The following is a 23,199-nucleotide window of genomic DNA, read 5'->3' as shown; positions in this document are numbered from 1 at the left end:
AATCCAAACACTCCCAAACTTTAGGAGGGTAAAATCTAAATTTTAAAGTGTGTAAAATCCAAACACCTCTAAATTTCAAGAGGTAAATTTCAAATTCTGAAATTTCAGAATGTAAAATCTACATACTCCCAAATTTTAGGGACATAATTTACAATTTACCCAAAATCCAATTACGTGTTAATAGCATTTTACGACTCTCGATAAGTTGACTAGATACATTATAAATAGAAATATAGTTCTTTCAAATAAATAAAAAATATTAATATAGTTTTGATTTATTTACATATATATTTTTCAATTATGTAGTGCATCACATGGGAGTAATATCATTAGATTATATATTAATATTATTGAAATAAATAATACAAAAAGTTAAAAATCCAATTACGTGTTAATAGTATATTACGATTCTTGATAAATTGACTAGATACATTATAAATAGAAATATAGAACTATAGTTTTTCTAAAAAAATATATAAATATGCTGTATCACACCTTTTTTTTTTTTGGGGGCCAAAATATCACAACTATAATATTGAGACTCCACCCATCTCTAAAACCCACATTATAAGTGTGATATTGTATGTATTCAAGACATTAGATACTATCTTGTACTAAAAGTACTTGCACGTTTGGTCGACAACATTATCGCACTAAAAGTAACTCACACTCTAGTGAGATCCAACACCCAACCTCTCACAACCACAACCACATGTTGCTTACCAAAAGGAAGTTGTTATTTGTTTGTTAACAAAATCATTACAATAATATTTAAATGATGAGTACGGCTAATCATAATTAATCAATCAACGTTTAGCAAACTGCACAAATGATGAGAATATTGTAATACTAATGAAAAGTTTATCTTCTCAAAAAAAAAAATGAAAAGTTTAATTGTTACATAATTTATTTAATTTCTTTTTATATATTTTATAAATTCAAAGCAAGAATTGAGATAATTTGGGTTATCCTTGACATAATGAACTTCCAAATAATTGAAAAAGCTTAAAAAGTTGCCCAAAACAAAAAACAAAAAACAAAAAAATAAAAAGTTGAAAATTGTCACGAGATTTTCTTTAATAAATAGTAATAAGATTATAGAAAAAGAAAAAGGTTGACACAAGCTTTTCTCTCCACGATATATCCCCTTTTTGCGTAAATAAATAATTTCCTACCAAGTACAAATCTTTTTTTTCTTAAAAAAAAAAAAAATCTCAACCAACAAAATGAAGTGTGAAAAGAGATAAAGATAAAAATAAATTGCATAACACCACAAATTAATAGCAAAATAAAATTTAACGGCAATTTTAAATAAGTGATTGGTTCCTGGCGGTGTACATATTCTTTTAAAAAAAAAAAAACACCAAGTTGGTGATTAAAGGAAGTTTCGGAGAAACTGAGGACCCATGCAAAACGTTTCTTCAAATTGTCTCATTTACGACATATTCGATTTGTGAGAACTCAAATTAATGTCTGTTGGAATTGGAGGCAATTTGGAATTTTATTTTTGACTTTTCAACGAGGTACGTCTTTATCAATTTTTGTTAGTTAACGTATTATTGACGATTTTCATGTTGGAATTGGATTTCTTGGGGTTGAGTTGGGTATGAAGGATTGTAACTTTGGTGGGTTTTTCAGGTTTTGATTGATTTTGAATTTGGAATCTTGGTGGTTTAAAGGTAAGGTCAAGTGGGTTTGTTGCAAATTTGTTGAGAAAGTCTGGATTTGAGTTCTTTTTGGATCTAAAGTGTTGGGTGAGCCTTGTTTTGAGGCAGGTAGATTCTATTTTGATATCATAATCTATGTGAATATTACTGAGTTGGGTCTCAAAGGATAAGATAACACAATGCTTTGAGGTTGAATTCTTGCATTTTATTGTAAAGTGCAGGGTTTTGAGTCTTTTGACTATTTGAATGATCTGAATCTTCAGTTTGAATTGGAATTTTCTGGTTTGGGTTGAGTTGATTGACTTTATTGTTGTCATTGGATTTTGATTATTTGAAGATATCTGAATAAGATAATGGACCTAGCTCGTGAAGAACCAATCAATGACTTAGAGGCAGATGAAATGGAGAGGCAACCCTTGGGAGACACTCCTCTCAGGGAGCGCCATGTCTACCGAACCCAGTATCAGGGTATGGTGAGACAGAAAGCTTATATATTTGATGGATGTGGGAACTTCTATAATAAGGAATGGGATCTTGAAGAAGGTAGAGGCAATGAGTTTTGTTGGTACCATGTGGAACTCCCAAAAGGAAATGAGAAACTTGCACAATCTGCACAATACCTCATTAGTGTTCTTTGTCCACCTTTGAAACTACAAGACATTCTTTCACTTGTCAGCAATGGACCCTTTTGTGGACATGTGGATGGGGCTCTTGTTTTTAGAGTTAATTCACCTGGTCCTCCCTCTAGTGAGTTTACATTTAGAATTGCTGCAAGAGTTACTGAGAATTCAGTGATTACAGTTTCTTTGGGCCGTGTTCCTAGATTGGGCTTCTCGCAGATTGGTCAGTCTCTTCTCTCAGAGATTCCCAGGGTGGAGAGTCCTTCTTCTCCTGGCAGTGAACAGAAGGAAGGAGCTGGGATTGTTATCAGAGAGCATGTTCTTGAGTTCTTGTTGACAATGAATCACTCTGAGGAAGCTGATAATCCTGTGCCAAAATCAGTCTCTAATCTTGTTGTTCACATTGTTGACACACATGTTGATCACCTTCAAGATGTTCTGACTAAACTCGAGATGGATCTGGACTCTGTGGAGCTTCAATTGGATAAAGGTAAAATCTAATTCAATTCTAGTTGCATAATTGAGTCTTCCTTATGTATTGTATCCTAATTACTGTTAGTCTACTTATCAATTTGCTTGTGGAAGAAACTTCTTATTAATTTTTATATCCTAATCTGGTTATAATTCACAGTAACATCAATTTTTTGGGTTCATGTATCACTTTTCATGATCATGTGGTTAGCTCTGTAACTGCTAAGGACTCAATTATGCTGAAATAGCTCTGAGCTCAGCAAGGAAAGTTTAAAAGGTCTTGTAACCTCTAAACTCCTAAGCGTGTGCATGCCTTAAGCCAGTATAAAAACAAGACCATGGTGAATATAAATCTTAGCTCATTAAATCTGTGATGCCCAACTACTTGGGGTTAGCTTCACAAAGCATTTTTTGTCATTTTACTGTAATAGGATCGTAGAATGTTATTAATGAATGGTGATTGTCTTTTCTCATTACATTGGATTCTATTTGGGAATAACTTATTTAGCTTTTTGCTAAAAGTACTGTAGATAAAAGCGAAAAGTAAATAAAATAAGTAAAGAACTCACATGGGACCCACAAATAATAGGGAAAAAAAGGCAACAAACTAGCTTATAATCAAGACCCAAACGCACACTACAAACCCAATTTTTATTTAGGCCTTCATTTTGCTTATACCTTCAACTTTATTTTAGCAAATCTTCCTCAACAGTGAATGTATTCATTTTATTAATTATTTAAGATCCAGAAAGAAATTTCGTAATTTAAAAGAACATGATGAGTTTGTCCAATGTCATTCATGCACACCTTATTATTGGTACTAGAATATGTAGAGAAACTGGTCGGGAAAAGGTTGATGTAATATATTTGTGCATGAGTTGCACTTTGAGAACTTCTTTTTGTGTAAAAAGTACGTACTTGAGAACATGTTATTGAAATGCAGGTTAGTTCCCATCAAGCTCATGTTAATACATGAGAAAAGGACCCTTCTCTTTTGTTGTTCACTTTTTTCTTTTTTCTCTTTTGAAAAAAAGGGGGGGGGGGGGGGGTGGGGGGGTATGATCCTTCACTGTTGGCAAAGAGAGCAAAATGGATAAAATCTTAATTCTATTTGCTTCTTATAATTAAAAATAAATTGGACTAGTTACATGAAAACTGGACCAAGTATCTGAGGGAAACAAATATTTGAATTATAGATTATTATACTACTTGATAAAAGAAATGGTTTGCAACTGCATAGGTCGATGAAATAAATTCTGCCTTGTTTCTTTGGGGGCGCCCTTGAAAGTTCTAAAAGTTCTTAACATCTTAAATCAGGATGTTGGAAACATTGGAAGAAGGATCTGCACTTGTATTGGAAGTGTACTTTCCCATCTCCAATAGTCAAGACATGAAAATTATTGGGGGGAAAAAAAGAACATTGTGTAAGACGATCCATTTGAGTCCATGTTATGGGTGTGTCAAAGCCTTAGTGATGCATGAAAGGATGAGGGCCAAGTCCAAGTCTGTGTAACATTTTATTTCATAAGGAGCTTCATGATATGTTGTAAATTAATCATAACGCAAATGTCTTTGAATCGGTATCCAAAATCAAAACATGACATGTATGAAGAATATCTATTTTTGTTCTTTTGCAGTGTGGAAAACTGTTAAACAGTTTTGGAATATTACTTAAAATTATTAGTCAATTAACATTTAATAAGTAAAATGGCCACACAGGTTAACAAAACTTCATGCAACAAAATGGTGATATACACAGCTGTTTCTTTAGGTCAATAAAGAACCACTGTAATACTCAGCATGGGCGTTCATGTTCCCACTGGTTGACTTGAATATGCCAATTGATCTACTATGGCCTATAGTGATACTGTTGAGAAAGCTTTGGTGTGAGCCAGTAGCAAGATTTTCATCTGAAAGATCTGTTCTCTGTTGAGGATACATGCTCCATTTAATTGAAAAAGGAAGTGGATATCAATCCTTTTTGAAATTCCTCCATCTCTTTCTAACTTCCTTTTGTGCTTAGGCAGCTCCCACTTTCTGTGTTGATTGGCTTGGTTTACTATTGGGTCAAAATTTACCTATTAAAAAAAGGGTTGAAATGAAGGAATGATTTTTCTGCTTCATTGCAGGTGGGTTTGCTTTAAAGAAGCAAATGCTAGATGATAGAAGATTCCCCAAAATGCATCTTGATTTGCAGCGCCTTTTGCAGGTAATTTCTGAGACCCATTTAGTTTCTATAATGTCCAAAAACAGAAGGAAAGGGATAATAGTTATCAGTAACTCAAAGTGGTTACTTACCCAGTTAACTTTTATCTGAGTTAACAATTTCAAATTTTTAAGTCTGTGATAAGAAGTATACCCTTAAAAGAAAAGGCCCGAAATCAGATGGCTATGGAAGTTGCTTCAAATAAATGGAGTCCAACTCTCTCTGGGATCTTTAGCTCCTTCCCACAGAGCCAAGTTCATTAAATTACAATATATCAGTTATGTAATTGGCCGTTAGGGTTGTGAGGCCAAGTAAAACGTTGCACCAATAAATATATGGACAATCTTGTCTATAATTTTATCTTTCTTGACCTTCCATACGAATGTTATTGGCTAGAACTATTACCACTATTTGACTTAGGTTTTGATGAAGAAAAGGCCTGAAATCAGATGGCTATGGAAGTTGCTTCAAATAAATGGAGTCCAACTCTCTCTGGGTCTTTAGCTCCTTCCCACAGAGCCAAGTTCATTAAATCACAACATATCATATGTAATTGACCATAAGAGTTGTGAGGCCAAGTAAAACATTCCACTAATAAACATATGGACAATCTTTCTATAATTGAATCTTTCTTGTCCATGCTTTCTTGATCTTCCATAGGAATGTCATTGGCTAGTATTATTACCACTATTTGACTTGGGTTTTGATCTAATGATATACTTGAAAGCTTTATTAACTAGACCTTATTCTGGTTTGTACTTTAATTGAACTCAGGTGATAGCGCATGGGGAGCAAGTATTTCCACGAGTGAAAGAAAAATGTTCTTCAAAACATTGGTTTGCTAGCGAAGACATTAACTTCCTTGAAGAGTTGATAGGGCGGTTAAGGAGGCTGAAAGATAATGTAGGGTTTATTGCAAATCGTGTCACAGCAATCCAAGCTGGCCTTGATAGCTGGCAGGCCGAGCAAATAAACAGGAAGCTATATTATCTCTCATTCCTTTCAATAATATTCCTTCCTTTGTCCATCATTACCGGAGGTAAACACTTCTTGATATAACCTTTCATTTTTAAGAAGAATTTTCCAGTGCACTCTTTTATGATTTTTGTGAAAGCGAGGAGGATTGACAGCAATTATCTATTACAGTGTTTGGCATGAATGTGGGAGGAGTTCCATGGACGGGGCAAAATGCCCCGGAGTTAAGAGATGGTTTTCGTAATGTCATGTTGCTTTGTTTGGCAATGCTACTTTTGGTGCTGTTGTGCTTCTGTTTTCCTGCTCTTTATTCCCGTGTAGCTGCCTGGCAACGGATTAGGGCTGTGGGCAGAAGCTGGTCTCTCAACAGGAAGTCATTCCTCAAGAGAACCAGACAAAATGGAGCTGTTCAAGATAGAGGAGGTTACCTTCGGATTTGAAGGGAAAAAATGTGTCTATAATCATTGTGTATGTGTCTTTTATTACTCACTCATTTTCTTTTGAGTTACATACTCTTCCTGTTGCTGTTTAAATGTTTAATTTTTCGTTTTCTCTTTGTTCTTTCTTTAGGTTGCAGAGGCTGGTCACATATAACCTATACGTAGGAGAGACATAATGTGGATAGTCCATTTTCAATAAAATCATCTAATGTGTCCTGCAAATTAGTTGCTAGTTGCAGGTCATTTTTTTTTTATTATTCATTTTTTCTGATTTTTTTATGCAATTAGTTAACAGTTTCTTTCATCTTTGGAAAGCTCTTAACATGTACAGCATTTCTTTTTTATTGCTTTCCTTTTTTGCAGAACACATTGAGAGCTGAATTCTGATATCATATTAAGTATATATACTGCTTCAATTGGATTTACTTTAGATCAACCCTTTCGTATATAAGTTCTTTAAAAAAAAAGACCGTCTGTTATCAACAGCCTCATTATCACTGCCCAAGCTGTGTTTTACTCTTTTGGTGAAACTAAGATTAGGATAGACTATACAATGTCTGTTGTCCAAACCTCTTAACTTTGTCAAAATAAAAATTGCCTACTTAAGCTGTTACTTTCATTTTGTTGAAATTTGGTCTTGGATTAACTAAAATGGAGAAATTACATTAAGTTGCATTATAATAGAGTAAATTTTTCTTATGACATTTTTTGATCGTTGCATGGCTTGTAACATTATGAGGGTAGACGTCATGTTATGTTTAGCTGTCTGAGACTTTGAGAGGTGAGAGGAATAGTTCATTTTAGCCAAATGTCACAGTTGAGTTTTGAAAATTTTGACTGATTTTTATCATTCGAAAGTATGGGCTGCTTTGTATTTTAATATCATTTTTATCTGCAAAATCCATTGTATTTAACCCATATTGCCATAAGAAACAAAACAAAAGCAAAATACTTGTTATTTATATTGTGGCTGCAGGATTGAATCTACGTGGGGGCCTTAGTTTCTTGCTTCTTCGGATGGAATGTTCTCTAAACTAGCAATTTTTGTGAATAAGAAGCAGCGCAATATTTGCAAGGTTCTATTGGACATGTAGCTTGTTGTTAGAAGTTTCCACTCCTATTTCCACTAACACTGTGTTTGGTGTGTTTGGAAATTTGGAGAAAGAAGTAGAGGGTATGATGTGAAAGTGAAGTAAAGCAAATGGGAGGGGAATGATTATCTCTTCCCCTTATTTAGACTTTTTACTAATAAGTAGGGAAAGAGGTATATCCCTCCCATTTGTTTAAATGTCTTAAAAATTAGAATGGGAAGAAGCTAATTGATAATATATCATAATATAAATTAACAATTATATCTCTCTTCTATTCAAATTAAAGATAGATACCAGTTGACATCATTAGGGCAAACTTGACATATTTTATATATAAAAGTGGAACCTATGCCCTCCTCTCCCACTCCAAGTTTGCCTAAGTTGGGAGACTTAAATGAGGGGTTTGGACTAAGAATCTTGTAGCTTAAGGCTGTGTTTGGTTCGTGTAAAATATTTTTCGAAAAATAAATATTTTTCGGAAATGCTAATTTCAGAAAATGAAAATGTATTCAGGCTGTTTGGCTGCCTTGGAATTTGTTTTACAGAAAATCAATTCCGGTGTTTGATAGGTTCAAACATTTTACGAAAAATGCTTTCCGTTTTATGGAAAATCAATTCTCATGTTTGGTTCTCAAACATTTTACGAAAAATGGAATTCGTTTTTTTACGGAAAATCAATTCTCATGTTTGGTTTGTGGATCATTTTACGAAAAATATGAAATGCCTTACAAATTCAAGCACCTGCATTACCTAGACAAACTTGTAACAGTACAAAATTAATCATCCACTTCAACATAAAAAATAATCATCCAAATTCAAGCACCTGTATTGCTTAGACATATCTGTAACAGTACAAAAATAATCATCCACTTTAATATCAAAAATAATCATTTGAATATACCCATAATATTTACATAAAAACAGCCACATCAATTGTTCACCGTTGGCATTACACCTCCATGGTGTACAAAAATGATACCTATTCGTGGTATTTGCATAGTATAAATACATAATTTGGGCAATTGTATCATCCTAATAATACAAAAGACTATGTATATAATATAATGGTAGATCAATACTGGTACTACAACAAAAGTTAATACCTAAAGCTACCGTCATAGTCAACATGAAACAGATAAGTTAAAGTTGTGAGAACAAAAAACCATCCAACCACAGCTTTCTCAGCCTAGCATTCTTAGCTAGAAATCCCCATGCTGCCTTCTCATTTTCACAAAGATGGTCAAACACAGTTGCGAGCATGTCTTCACTATACTCAACTACCATCATAGCCATGACCTCATTGTAAAGAGTTGTGTAAAGAGCTGGGTTTGAGGGAATGTGGATCGAAGGTCAGGTTTTGGTCGGAGGTGTGTAGATCGGACTGAGAAACTCACTCACCGTGGATTTTGGCTAGATGGGTTTGAGGGTGTTGAGGGTCATTTCTTGAAATAGGTAGAAGGCAGCCCAACCCATAAAAATGGGCAGCGGACGAGCAACAAGCTAAGAAAAAGACCATTAGGCTCAAGCAGCAGAAATAATGGATCACAGGCCCTTAAATATAAATAAATGGGCCTTGAAGGAGTAAGTGGGCCTAAAAGGCCCGGAAAAAGAGAAAACACCACCCATGGGTAGTATGTGGTATGGAAAAGTGAGAATGGGCCGCGGCAGGCCCGAAATAATGAAAACAAAGAAAGTAGGGAATAATGGCAAGCCCATGAACCCCAAGGATGAGAATGAAGAAATTAGGCCGAGGAAGCCCAATTGAGTTAGTAAATGCCCATGGGATGCAAAGTTAGTAAATGGACCGAGGAAGTCCAAAGGAAGTAAATGGGCCGGATAAGCCCAAGTGAAAAAGAGAGGGACATTGGAGCCCACGAGCAAGAACACCAGTGGCCATATTAAGCCACTGGGGGAAAGAAAGGAACGGCAGACCTAAAAAGAGGCCCAACAGGAACAAAAATCACCGCGGCAGGAAAGGCCGAGTAACACGGTGGGAAGCTAAGGCAATTAAAGAATTGGGCTGAAGAGAACACAAAGCCCTGTACTCGGTAAAGTTTAGACCCTATGGGGTGGGAAATCAGAGTAACAGCTTGGGAAAAGCCAAGAACGGACAACTGGCAATGCAAGCAAAATGTCTAGTACGCAGCAGATGCATGAACAACAGGCAGACTTCAGACATAAACCACGCGCAAGGTCTAGGCACCACCAACCTGTACCCAGCCAATACAGAACATGGTGGGGTCATGGGTCAGAGGTAAGAGGGCATGGTTTGGAGGTAGGGAGAGGGGAAGGCCTGTTTTGAGGTTCCTGCTCAAACTCTTTTGGGGAATACATCCTGCTGGGATGGCATACCACCCAAAAGAGGTAAGGCTGAGTGGGAACCAATAGCTACATGCCATGAGGGATAGAGAGAGAGAAACATCACCGCGGCAGGACAAGGTGCCGCGGCGGACTAACAGACAAAACATTGTCTGTGTCTGTGACAGAAGGACTCGCAGACAGAGCAGTAAGGGTCTGCGAGTGCACCCAGACTAGACAAAAAACAGTTAGGGAGTAGAATAGTAAAAAATCGGTCACGGCAGGAACTACAAAAGGACGCCTCTGCCGTGTGCAAAAAAAACAACAAGCACAAGAGCAATACAACACAACTTAAAGAAAATACTCTGTAACTTACTTAGAAGAACATAACACTAAAAAACGACCATTGTGGAAATTACTAAAAAAAGACTAGAAAAGAAAGAAAGAAAGAGAGAAAAAAAGAGCAAGTGATAGTGGCATGTACCGATATGCCCCTTCCCTTCTCCCCCTCTCGAATCCCTGTTCTCTTCTATAATTATTTTGGGAAGTGTCCATTCGGGTCCGCCTCCCTCAAACCCATTAACTTCCGCGGCAGGAATCCCGTTTTCTTTCCTCGGAGGTTAATTGCGTTGAGAAGAGGCATTCTTCCTCTTTGGCCTTACTCTTGCGGACCGAATTGAATTTATTTACATAAGCTGTCGATTAAATCTTTATTACCATTTGCCCTTACTATTTATTTGTCAAAGATTGTTAATGTTATTGTAGTTCGGTCATTTCTTATTAAAAGAACTATCTGGTCATTCCAGAATACGTGATTTTATTTTATCAATTGTATCTGCCTGCCGCAAGCTTTTTTTCTATGAAACAGCTCTGCCTGTTGTAAGCTTTTCTCTGGAACAGCTCAGTCTGCGGTAAGCACTCTCTTGGCAGACGAGGCATAGTTCGCGCACAAACTGGCCAAGTTGAATTCCAGTTGGCCCGGTCTCGACTCCTGCAACCCAGAACACTTGGGCCTACATTCACAAAGGAGCAGCCCGGCCCAACATAGCAAAAAAGGCCCCCACAGAGGGAATGTGGATCGGAGGTCAGGTTTTGGTCGGAGGTGTGTGGATCAAAGGTGTGTGGATCGGAAGTGTGTGGATCGAATTAAGAAACTCACTCATCGTGGGTTGGATCGGGACTAAGAAATGGAAACTCACTCACCGTGGGTTGGATCGGGACTGAGAAATGGAAAGGAAACTCACCGTGGGTTTGCGTTTGGCACTCATCAGACTATGGGTGGAGCTGTGAGGAGTGCATGTGGAGTGCGCTGTGAGGAGTGCGTTGCTATGAGGAGTGCGTGTGAGAGCTTGTGCTGCTGTGAGAGAGCTTAGACCGTGTTGTGTGAGGAATGGAAATGGTTTGAAGTGAAAATATGACGGAAATGATTTTACGAGTGTTTTGGGTTATTTTACGATCAAAGGGGAAAAATATTTCAGTTGACTGAATTTACTGGTTCAACCAAACACTCAAGTTTTACAGAAAAGCATTTCCGGAAGTAATTTGAAGCCAAAACAAACACGGCTTTAATGGCATTGTCTAATATTTCTTAAAAGGAGAACCTTTTGTAATACCAAATGAGTTGACTTCAACACTAGAGAGGTAGGATAAAAGATATGGAGGAGGCTTAGTTTTGTTACTATTAAAAGACAGAGAAATCAAGTGCTTTGAGAGTTGAAATTAGAATTTGTATAAAAGAAATTATAAATAAGGTAGGTGTAAAAATGATTCATTTATGTTTTTATATAATAAATAACAAATATGTACAGAAAACTTGGAACGCAGCGACCAGAGAATTTTTACCATTGCTAATCCAAACATCCATAAAAAGGTATGCCATGGCATATTGGCATCCAATGCTCAACAAATTAGGAGCATGGAGAAAAGGGTCAAATTCGGAACATAAAAATCTATTCTGAAGTGCTCATCTGGAGCTAGAATTTAAGACCCTCTCTCCCACCAAGCCACAAGCTTTTGTGATGGTACCATTTGGCTTAACAGATGCATGATATAAGTCTTATAATTCATTAAAAAAAGTAATAATCTCTTTAATCATCATATAATAAATTAGAAGAAGATAACTTTCAATCAGTTTTAGTTAAAGAATTTTCCTAAAAGTGGGAGAATGAAAAAAAAAATTAAAAAAATTAAAAAAAATTAAAAAAAAAAAGCCTTCTAAGCTTATCACATACTCCTTCATTATCTTGAATAAAATTTAAAAAAAAATTATTAAATGTAGCATTAAACACATTAGATGGACTGAATTAGAAACTTTTTGTCCAAGAAATAGGAACTCTTCTTTCTGCCACGTTAAACAGAAACGAATGGTCCAAAGTAATCCAAAGCCCAACAAGACCACACACCCCTCGGCCATCTTGTGTAGTTCAATCCAACGGTGAGGCTTGCTCGGGGTGAGAGATCTAGAAGGTTCTACTGATGGTTGCTAGAATAATCTCTCAAATTTTCATTTCCGCCTCATAAAATAAAAAGCCTCAAACTCAACACTGAGGGCTTAACAGAAACAAACGCACCGCAACGCAAAAACCCTAAACCCTAGAACTCTCCTTCAAACCCCTTCTCTCCTTCTCTCTCACAGAGGCGATCAAGTTATGGCCACCGCCGCCTTGCTCCGCTCCCTGCGACGTCGTGACGTCGCCTCTGCCTCTTTCTCCACCTACAGATCTGTACGTCTCATTTCTCATCACAACCTTATCAGACATTTCTCTCTGTTTTTTTTTTTTTTTTTAATTGATAATTATTGATCTTCGATTATATGTGACTGTGTTCATGGTGGTCTGTATGGTTCTTGTGAATGTTTTGAGAAATGAAAGTAGGACTTTTGATTGTTATTGTTTCGGTTTTGTTTGGTTTGGTTGTGATCCGATAAAACAGAGCTTTATAAAAGTCGATAGCTTTGAGAATAGAAGGTTTGCCTTTTCTGATTTCTCGTGAATTAAAAAGACAAAAGAAAAACTTAAACAAAAGGGTTTTGTTTTTTGGGAAACTTTTTTCTCTGTTTTATTTCATGGGTTTATATTATATGTTTGTTGGGTAAGAGAATGGAACTGAGCTCAGTTTGGTTTTGAGGTTTTAGTAATCTAGTGTTCCATACAGTATTTTTGGTAATACTGAGTTGTAAATTGCGACTTAGAAATTTTCATTTTGTCTGATGTTTATTGACTGGGAACTATGATTAGCTGTTTTATTATAAGTTTTTTGGAAATGCTTAATGGTCATAAAAGCTGGGTTAAAAGGAAGTTTATGATTTTTTGTTCCTTGTTTTCACTGGTGAATGTTACGATGAAGTAATATCTGGACATGTTGTTTTTTTTGGTAGCCATTGTGGATTTATAGTGCCTGATCCGTGCATCTTGTTCAGAATAGTAACATTGTTCCATGTTGTCTGTTCATTTCTTATGCGGTTTCTTGTGCTCTTCTAATTTTGTTTTGTTTTAGTTTTTTTTTTTTTTTTTTTAATTTTTTTCCCATCATTTGTGGGAGTACAAGTTCATATGCAACATATCTGTTACTTTCTAGAGTCTTTTTAAGTTACCATCTGTTGTTGTGTTCTTGGAATTATTGTTTGCTGTATATAAGGTTTATCCTAAAGTTATGTACAAGTTCAGCTTGTAAATCATGGGTGATATCTTACCTTAGTGGTATATTCTAATTTATGTGCAGTTAACTAGCAATGTTAAGCCATCATGGGCTCCCTCGCAACTGGGTCAGAGCTGGTCAAGTTTGACCAGAGCATTCAGGTATAATGTGGATCTGTGTGGTCTTGTATGTATTTGATTGTCCATTTTTTGGTTCATTTTTTGTTTGTTATTAACGTTTACTTTATTCCTTCAACACAGTTCTAAGCCTGCTGGGAATGATGTCATTGGTATTGACTTGGGTACGACCAACTCATGTGTTGCTGTTATGGAGGGAAAGGTATACGCATGGAACAATGTTCTCATAATGATGTTCTGAATGACTTACCCATTATTTATTAAATATAGTGTTTTGGGTTGTTTTTTATTTTTTTTGGTTTATTTCTGACATTCTGAGCTAATTTTTAGAATCCCAAAGTTATTGAAAACTCTGAGGGAGCTCGGACCACACCATCAGTGGTTGCCTTCAACCAGAAAGGAGAACTACTTGTTGGTACTCCGGCAAAACGTCAGGCTGTAACAAACCCCACAAACACCCTTTTTGGAACCAAGCGTCTAATTGGCAGACGCTTTGATGATCCTCAAACACAGAAAGAGATGAAGATGGTTCCATTCAAGATAGTCAAGGCTCCAAACGGAGATGCATGGGTTGAAGCCAATGGACAACAGTATTCCCCAAGCCAAGTTGGGGCTTTTGTCTTGACTAAGATGAAAGAAACGGCAGAGGCTTATCTTGGAAAGTCAGTTTCAAAAGCTGTGATCACTGTTCCAGCGTATTTCAATGATGCTCAGAGACAGGCGACAAAAGATGCCGGTAGAATTGCAGGCCTTGATGTACAGAGAATTATCAACGAGCCTACTGCTGCTGCACTTTCCTATGGAATGAACAATAAGGAGGGTCTCATAGCAGTTTTTGATCTTGGAGGTGGAACATTCGATGTTTCCATTCTAGAGATCTCTAATGGTGTTTTTGAGGTAGTATTTTGATTGTAATTAATGGTTGTTTTCATTTCCTCCCTCTACATTTTTTAAAGACCCACTAAGAACTCTCTCTTGTGTAGGTGAAAGCAACAAATGGAGACACCTTCTTGGGAGGAGAGGATTTTGACAATACCTTGTTGGACTTCTTGGTGAGTGAGTTCAAGAGAACCGAGGGGATTGATCTTTCCAAAGACAGGCTTGCCTTGCAGAGACTTCGCGAAGCAGCTGAGAAGGCTAAAATAGAGCTCTCATCCACCACTCAAACTGATATCAACCTGCCCTTCATCACTGCTGATTCTTCTGGTGCAAAACATTTGAATATCACACTGACAAGATCAAAATTTGAAACCCTGGTGAATGATTTGATCGAGAGGACTAGAGGCCCATGTAAGAACTGTTTGAAGGATGCCAACATAACTGCGAAGGAGGTGGATGAGGTACTTTTGGTTGGAGGGATGACCCGTGTTCCTAAAGTACAGGGTGTTGTTTCAGAGATTTTTGGAAAGACCCCAAGCAAAGGAGTAAATCCTGATGAAGCAGTTGCTATGGGAGCTGCTATCCAGGGTGGTATTCTACGTGGTGATGTCAAAGAATTGCTTCTCTTGGATGTCACTCCATTGTCTCTTGGCATTGAGACACTGGGTGGTATATTCACCAGGCTGATCAACCGAAACACGACCATTCCTACAAAGAAGAGTCAGGTATGGTTTCCATGCTACGATGCTTAGATTAGGAAAGTTATGTAAATTGGTGAAGGGTTAGAAATACACTGCAGGGCAAGGTTACTAGTTTAATTTTCTATCAGTTTTCACTTAAGCAAGAAAACAATACAATAGGGCGTTATTTGATAACTAGACATTGTTTAGAAGCATTAATTATGGTTATGCAATATTGGGAAAATATGTGTGATGGCAACTTAACTCAACCCTTCATGTTGCAGCATTAGCTTTCATAGCAGTCTGCTTTATATATTTTTTTAACTGTTGAGGAAGCTCAGTTCCTGAATGCCACTTTCATTATTGTAGGTGTTCTCTACTGCAGCTGACAACCAAACTCAGGTGGGTATCAAGGTATTGCAAGGGGAGCGTGAAATGGCTTCTGACAACAAGCTTCTTGGAGAGTTTGAGCTTATGGGCCTTCCACCAGCCCCCAGAGGCATGCCTCAGATTGAAGTCACATTTGACATTGATGCCAATGGGATTGTGACTGTCTCTGCCAAAGACAAGACCACTGGGAAGGAACAACAGATTACCATCCGTTCATCTGGAGGGCTCTCTGATGATGAAATTGAGAAGATGGTTAAGGAAGCTGAGTTGCATGCTTTGAAGGATCAAGAAAGAAAAGCTCTGATTGATATCAAAAACAGTGCAGATACCACCATCTACAGTGTTGAGAAAAGCTTGAATGAGTACAAGGATAAGATTCCTGCTGAGGTTGCAAAAGAGATTGAGGATGCAATTGCAGATTTGAGGACGGCAACAGCTGGGGACAACATTGACGAAATTAAGGCAAAGGTTGATGCTGCAAACAAAGCCGTATCGAAGATAGGGCAGCACATGCAAGGTGGTTCTGGTGGTGGCTCGTCTTCTGGAGGTTCTCAGGGTGGTGACCAAGCTCCTGAGGCAGAATATGAAGAGGTGAAGAAGTGAGTGCTGAAGTTGTTATTTGCGATAGTTTCTTTTGAGTGGCTCTTTATCACCAAAACTAAGATGGATATCTTAATCTTCATTTGCTCTTTAGGACATAAAAAGTTTCTAGCGGTTTTTGTATCTAAATGTGGGAGGTTGAATGTCTTAGGAAGCCTTACTTTATTTGGGCACATGTATGTGCACTTTTAATACGTTGTTAACGAAAATTTTTGCAGCGGCAGAATTCTTGTTCATTGCTAGTTATGTGATATACAGCTTGGGACGTCTTGGCCTTGGAACCAAACTTATTGTCCCAGGTTTCAAATTTTCAATAAATTTACATTTTCCATAATGGAATTGTTGCGTTTTGATAATGCATTTATCTACACTGGTAGAGTCCAGCTCATCTTCCATTTAAAATCTTCCCATTATTTTTTCCTTATTTGGTTGGATGTAAGTCGCATTACATTTAAGAAGTCCAAAAATCACAAAAAGTTATATGTCAATCATAGAATTAAACAAATGAAAAATTTCTTAATTTTTTTATTAGGATGGTAATTGGACCATTGGATCTTACATGGTTTTGGGATTTATACACTAATAAGAGAAACCAGACATCCATCTCGCATGACAAAACGTAGCCAGTCAAAACCACAATCCAAACATCCATCTTGTTGTTGTCTACCAAAAGGCACCACTACCACCTTCAAACCACAGCCAAATCACCACCATAGAAAGTCTACCTCCCCATCAGATCTGGCGTTTGCCACCAAATGCTCTACCCATTGTTTAGTAAAAAGTAAGAATTCTTCAATTATTTGATTTTGTGTAGTTTCGCCTTGGTTTTTTTTTTTTTTTTTTTTTAATAATGATTTTGAATTTTTAATACTGCATGTCTTACATCCAATTAAAATTTTCAATTATTTGATTTTGTGTAGTTTCGCCTTGGTTTTTTTTTTTTTTTTTTTTTAATAATGATTTTGAATTTTTAATACTGCATGTCTTACATCCAATTAAAATAAAAGAAAATGAGAGGGGAACGGTATACCAGCTTGTGTTGCCAATTCTAGCATTGTTGTAAATTATCAAACACAAATGGCCTTCTAATTAATTTTTTTCAGTCTCTTGAATTTGCAAACTCAATCCACTTGGTTATTTATGTTGCTTAGCCAATTATTATCTAGATTTAAGTTGATTTGAAGTCAATTGATCTGATCCTCATCAATGTTGTCAAAGATCTTGACGCTAACATCCATAGTGTCTAGTGGAGACATGGATGGAGAAATAGGGAATAGGAAATGGATAGTTGCAGATAATGGCAGAACCATAATTTCAGTTCAAGGGGGCAAGATTTAAAGACATTAATTAAAAAAAATCCTAAAATTATTAATTGATATTACTAATAAAATAATTTAAAAAATGTGATTGTTATGCAAAATCTCAAATAACTACTGTGCGGGTCGCAAATGAGGCCAATGGGCTCAGCCCCACTTGGGCTCACAACTTATTTGTTTGTTAGGCTGAATTTCCTACTGTGGGTAGTTCTACAACCAAGGGCTCAATGAGATCACTTTTCTCCTTCTCGGCAACACAATCTTTCCCCCAACTCCTCTCGGATTCTCTGTTTTGCTTCTCTATTACCCCTGTTCTCTTTTCTCCCCTTTTTCTCACCAACCACTTTTTCTTACCCTTCCCTCTTATTTATAGTGCTCAGCTCAGGCGTAGGTTATTAATGCCCTCATGTTTGTGCAGCAGAGGGTCCAGTAGGATTTTCTCTAAGTGGGAGGTCAGGTATGGGTGGCTTTGGGACTTGGTTCCCACCTCCGTCGGCAGCTCGGCAGAGTTAGTGCGTGCTTAGTGCTACGGAGGGTCCAATTAGGGGGATGGTAAGTGTGAGTCTCGGTCTGGGTGGCTTTGGGACTTGGTGCCTACTTCAGGTTAGAGCTAGGTAGTGGCGCTTGGAGGGCCTTCTTTGAGCCGGACAAAGTTGATGCGCCGTTTAATGACACCTCCGAACATGCTCGGTAAAAAATATGCCGATCATAACTTAGCAGTGAAGCCCGGCACCCCCGAGCTGTGATAGCGAGGGTTGGGCCGTAGGGTGAATGAGGATTGGGCCCAATGACCGCGTGTTTTGGAGCGGAGACTAGGTGCTGAGTAGGCCCAATAGTTCGAACGCCGCACATTAGCCCCCCCTTGATTTATGCTCGGTGCACGGCGTGAATCAAGGAACTCCAAAGAGCGCACGTTACGGGTTCAGTGAAGTGACGTCTGGGGCGTTGCAGGATTTCATTAATGCGCCCTAAAAAGGCGCGCTGGATCTGGCCAAGCGTTACAACCCTCATCATTGCCTGACGTTTCGTGAACCGAGGAGGCGCAGTTGTTTATCGGGTGTTGCAGTCATCATGGCTGGTTAATCAATTTCCATAATGGCTGATTAACCGCTGCCCACCCGTTTTGTGTTCACTATAAAAAGGGCCTTCAACACTGTTCTTTTACTTTACAAACTCTGAGTTCTGCAACTTCTTCTCTGCCGCACATTCATCTGCGTCTTCATACTCCAGCCCAGAAATCTCTCTCACTTTAGAACCCACAGTAAGTTTTCTACACTTCTTTTCTCCATATCTCCACTTTCTTAAATTTTAGGGTCCTAGGATGGGGTATTCATACCTTTTAGATACGGCTGCGACCTTAGCAACCTTTAGGCAGGCCTTCAACATCCCTAGCGATGTGGAAGTCGCATACTGTCACGAAAGTGAGATGGCGCTCCATAGAGGAGGCAATACTGCCTTCTTCCCCTTAATGGCCATCTTGGAGGGTGGGGTTAGGTTTCCCATAGACCCCCTGATATTAGACACACTTAGGTACTACGGCTTGTGCCCGGACCAACTTCCTCCCAATTTTTACAGGCTGGTGAGTTGCGTGAGTAGATTAAACCAGACCTTCAATTTACAGTTAAACCAGCATGACATAAACCATATGTACAGTTTATGCGGAAGTAAGAAAACAAATTACTACCTCAAAGTGAGAGACATGAGGGTACGGCTGATATCCTGCCTGCCCGATTCAAATAAAAACTAAAAAAAAAAAAAAAAAAAAAAAAAAAAAAAAAAAAAAAAAAAAAAAAAAAAAAAAAAAAAAAAAAAAAAAAAAAAAAAAAAAAAAAAAAAAAAAAAAAAGCATCACATGCTCTACATTACAAAAGAGAGAGTTATTGGAGCATTTCGTCAAACAGATGATAGGCATAACTTAAACCCATTGTCATTCTTAAATACAAAAGGAAAAAAATCAAATTTCCCATTTTCTTCGTGCCCATAGAGTGTTGTCCCCATCAAGATTAAAGCTTTTTAAAAAACTTTTATCCCAATCAGGTTTCTTGATTTAAACCCATAAATTTTCAGTCCTAAACATGATTTTCCTACGCATAGATTCAAATAAGAAGAAGAAGAAAAAAAAAAAAAAAAACAAAAGGACTTACCCGGTTACCCCTCTAACCTTACTTCACCGAAAGGAGTCTTTTATTTGCTTCACCGGCGGGATACTTGGAAGCTGGAAACAGGGGAGAGCTTGAGTGAGTGAGGGAGAGCTTGAGCGTGCTTGAGCAGAGAGCTTGAGCGTGCGGCAGAGCTTGAGGGCGTGAGGCAGTGAGTGAGGGAGTGATCGATCTTGAGAGGAGAGTGAGTGAGGGACTGCCAGCTTGAGTGAGTGAGTGAGGGAGTGACTCGAGTGAGGCCGAGAGGCGTGAGTGTGAGTGAGATGAGATGAGAGTCTGACTGTCTGAGGGTAAGGAAGGAGGACTTTAGGCTTAGGGTTAGTTTTTAGGATTCTAAAATGCCCAAAACGACGTAGTTTTGTAGGAAAAATAAAAAAAATTCCAACCGGTCAGTAACCGGTTCGACCTTCGGTTTTTTCGGTTCTCAAGTCGAACCGGCCGGTTATTACTGTTCACCGGATTTTATATTATTTCCGGTTTTTTATCATAACCGGACCGGATTTGATGCCGGTTCCCGGTCGGACCGGCCGGTCCGGTCCGGTTTTTAAAACTATGGCTCAGCCCCACTTGGGCTCACAACTTATTTGTTTGTTGGGCTGAATTTCCTACTATGGGTAGTTCTACAACTAAGGACTCAATGAGATCACTTTTCTCTTTCTCGGCAACACAATCCTTCCTCCTTCTCCTCTCGGATTCTCTCTGTTTTGCTTCTCTATTACCCCTGTTCTCTCCCCTCCCCTTTTCTCACCAACCCCCCTTTCTTATCCTCCCCTCTTATTTATAGTGCTCAGCTCAAGCGTAGGTTATCAATGCTCTCATGTTTGTGCAACAGAGGGTCCAGTAGGATTTTCTCTAAGTGGGAGGTCAGGTATGGGTGGCTTTGGGACTTGGTTCCTACCTTCGTCGGCAGCTCGGCAGAGTTAGTGCGCGCTTAGTGCTACGAAGGGTCCAATTAGGGGGATGGTAAGTGTGAGTCTAGGCCTGGGTGGCTTTGGGACTTGGTGCCCACTTCAGGTTAGAGCTAGGTGGTGGCGCTTGGAGGGCCTTCTTTGAGCCGAACAAAGTTGATGCGCCGTTTAATGACACCTCCGAACATGCTCGGTAAAAAATATGCCAATCATAACTTAGTAGTGAAGCCCGGCACCCCCGAGCTGTGATAGCAAGGGTTGGGCCTTAGGGCGAATGAGGATTGGGCCCAATGACCGCGTGTTTTGGAGCGGAGGCTAGGGGCTGAGTGGGCCCAACAGTTCGGACGCCGCACATTAGCCCCCTCTTGATTTATGCTCGGCGCACGGTGTGAATCAAGGAACTCCAAAGAGCGCACGTTATGGGTTCAGTGAAGTGACGTCTGGGGCGTTGCAGGGTTTCATTAATGCGCCCTGAAAAGGCGCGCTGGATCTGGCCAAGCGTTACAACCCTCAACATTGCCTGACGCTTCGTGAACCAAGGAGGCGCAGTTGTTTATCGGGCGTTGAAGTCATCATGGCTGGTTAATCAATTTCCATAATGGCTGATTAACCGCTGCCTATCCGTTTTGTGTTCACTATAAAAGGTGCCTTCAACACTATTCTTTTACTTTACAAACTCTGAGTTCTGCAACTTCTTCTCTGCCGCGCATTCATCTGCGTCTTCATACTCCAACCCAGAAATCTCTCTCACCTTAGAACCCACAGTAAGTTTTCTACACTTCTTTTCTCCATATCTCCACTTTCTTAAATTTTAGGGTCCTAGGATGGGGTATTCATATCTTTTAGATACGGCTGCGACCTTAGCTACCTTTAGGCAGGCCTTCAACATCCCTAGCGATGTGGAGGTTGCATACTGTCACGAAAGCGAGATGGCACTCTATAGAGGAGGCAATACTGCCTTCTTCCCCTTAATGGCCATCTTGGAGGGTGGGGTTAGGTTTCCCATAGACCCCCTGATAATAGACACACTTAGGTACTACGGCTTGTGCCCGGACCAACTTCCTCCCAATTTTTACAGGCTGGTGAGTTGCGTGAGTAGATTAAACCAGACCTTCAGTTTACAGTTAAACCAGCATGATATAAACCATATGTACAGTTTATGCGGAAGTTCGTTTTGGTGTGCGGCAATTGGTTTGTCGGCGACTTTCCTTGTCCGCTTACTAGGCGAGAAGTGGGTTCGTCCCGATTATTAATTCTTTTTCTTTTTATGTACATTTCTTTCTTTTTGTTTGAGTTTATGCTCGGATTCACATGCACGTGTACTTTGCGTATTCTGATTTTCATTTCTATTGGCTATTTCAGATGGCAGGGTGTTCGCCCCGGACGTTAGAGTCGTGCACGTAAGGGATCTAAACTTTGTCCTCAGATCCGAGATCTTCGTTCACGCGGACGGGCAGCTACGGGCCTCTCACCTCATACTCGGAGTCGACCCCGTGTATACCACTTGGCAGAATTTCAGTCAATCTCTGCTAGTTGATAGCCCCCTCCTCTCTTACATAGACGTTCGGCACGCGAACTTCCTTCCCCCCAAGTTCACAGCAGGCGAGGCACGCGAACTCGGTCCCCGGCACATTTGTTCTGACGAGATTCCACCCGTGAGGGACGAATCAGCCGAACGTGTGTCCCGGGCAAGAAGAGAACGTGCACACGAACAAATCGAGCAAGAAGCCCCCGCCTGGCAAGGGGTTCAAGTTGACCAGGAACCCTCATCTGCAAATACAGAAGTAGTTGGTGAGTCACCGGGCGAAGCTATGGTGACTCGAAAGGTAATGTCAATCTTCCGCTTCGTCCCCGGAGCCCGGTCTGCCGGGAATCAGCAGCAGCAGGAACACAATCAAGGCCGCACCCAGCCTAGCCCACCTCCCCCGACAGCTCCTGCACGGCAAAGGAAAAGGCCGCGCACTACCGAGCAAACGCCAGCCGACCCAGCTCATGCGCGGTGAAGAACGCCCCCTCGTCCCTCAGCGGTATCATGATTCGCGAACTTGCGACCCAGACGGGGTTGAATGTGGCGTCTTCTTCCCGCGTCGTGCCCGTGGGGCAGCCCTCCTTTATGATGGACGGCAAACCTCTCCCCTCGGATGCCTGTGTACATGTCTGGGGGAAAGGGACCGGCGGCTATATTGCCCAAACCTTGGCTCGGGGGCTCCTCCTGCCCGAGGACGTGAGTGCTTTAGAAGATGGCACTGACGAATCAATGGGGAGACGGCTGCAATGGCATACTATCGCGGTAAGATCAAGACTTCCCCCTTTTTTTTTTTTTTCTTCCCTTTTTTTTTTTTTTTTTTTTTTTTTAAAATTTCCGTACATATGTCTTGCCAGGCTGCACAGCTGGCCTACATCCTTGACCGTCGCGTCACAGATCTGGCAGAGGATGCTGGCCGGGAGAGGGCCCTGAAGGACGTGGCCGAGGTGACCGCGAAGGAGAAAACGCTGGCTGCCGCGACATCCGAGAAGAAAGCTGCTGCTGCAGAGAAGGCGAGGCTGGCCGTGGAGAAGAGATATAAAGAACTGGAGGTTCAGCTGGGGGAGACCGAGCTCAAGCTGGGACAAGCTGAGAGTAAGCTCAGTGCGCGGTCCGAGGAGCTGGGTGATTTGAGGGCGGCTCTGGAGGAGAGCGAGAACAAATGGTACCAGGAGGGGTTCGCGGATGCGGAGAACTCAGC

At 39.6% G+C, this 23,199-nt stretch overlaps 2 protein-coding genes across 6 annotated transcripts; both read left to right on the top strand.

The window, feature by feature from the left end:
• The first annotated feature begins 1,341 nt into the window (after positions 1–1,341).
• Positions 1,342–7,728, top strand: LOC111986351 (uncharacterized). Of its 5 annotated transcripts, none has more exons than XR_010628642.1 (7): positions 1,342–1,523; positions 1,639–2,777; positions 4,888–4,967; positions 5,739–6,003; positions 6,111–6,407; positions 6,510–6,618; positions 7,356–7,728. XR_010628642.1 is itself a non-coding variant. In XM_024017979.2 (7 exons), exons 3-6 carry the CDS (start codon positions 2,021–2,023, stop codon positions 6,377–6,379), a joined length of 1,371 nt encoding a protein of 456 aa, XP_023873747.1. In that variant the 5' UTR covers positions 1,342–1,523; positions 1,639–1,679; positions 2,005–2,020; the 3' UTR covers positions 6,380–6,407; positions 6,510–6,884. The 5 variants fall into 5 exon arrangements, 3 of the variants coding, with proteins under 3 accessions (XP_023873747.1, XP_065628520.1, XP_065628521.1); XR_010628641.1 differs by lacking the exon at positions 7,356–7,728 and adding an exon at positions 6,743–6,884; XM_024017979.2 differs by lacking the exon at positions 7,356–7,728 and having other exon boundaries at positions 1,639–1,679; positions 2,005–2,777; positions 6,510–6,884.
• Positions 7,729–12,262: 4,534 nt separating this feature from the next.
• LOC111986352 (heat shock 70 kDa protein, mitochondrial) lies at positions 12,263–16,424 on the top strand. Its single transcript, XM_024017980.2, has 6 exons — positions 12,263–12,491; positions 13,489–13,565; positions 13,665–13,743; positions 13,872–14,438; positions 14,525–15,145; positions 15,470–16,424. The coding sequence occupies exons 1-6, from the start codon at positions 12,417–12,419 to the stop codon at positions 16,091–16,093; spliced, it is 2,043 nt and encodes a 680-aa protein (XP_023873748.1). The 5' UTR covers positions 12,263–12,416; the 3' UTR covers positions 16,094–16,424.
• The last annotated feature ends 6,775 nt before the right edge of the window (positions 16,425–23,199 follow it).

Source organism: Quercus suber, unplaced genomic scaffold (genome assembly GCF_002906115.3).
Source record: "Quercus suber isolate HL8 unplaced genomic scaffold, Cork oak 2.0 scaffold_59, whole genome shotgun sequence".
NCBI classification, from domain to species: domain Eukaryota; kingdom Viridiplantae; phylum Streptophyta; class Magnoliopsida; order Fagales; family Fagaceae; genus Quercus; species Quercus suber.
This window is presented reverse-complemented; position numbering and strand designations above follow the sequence as displayed.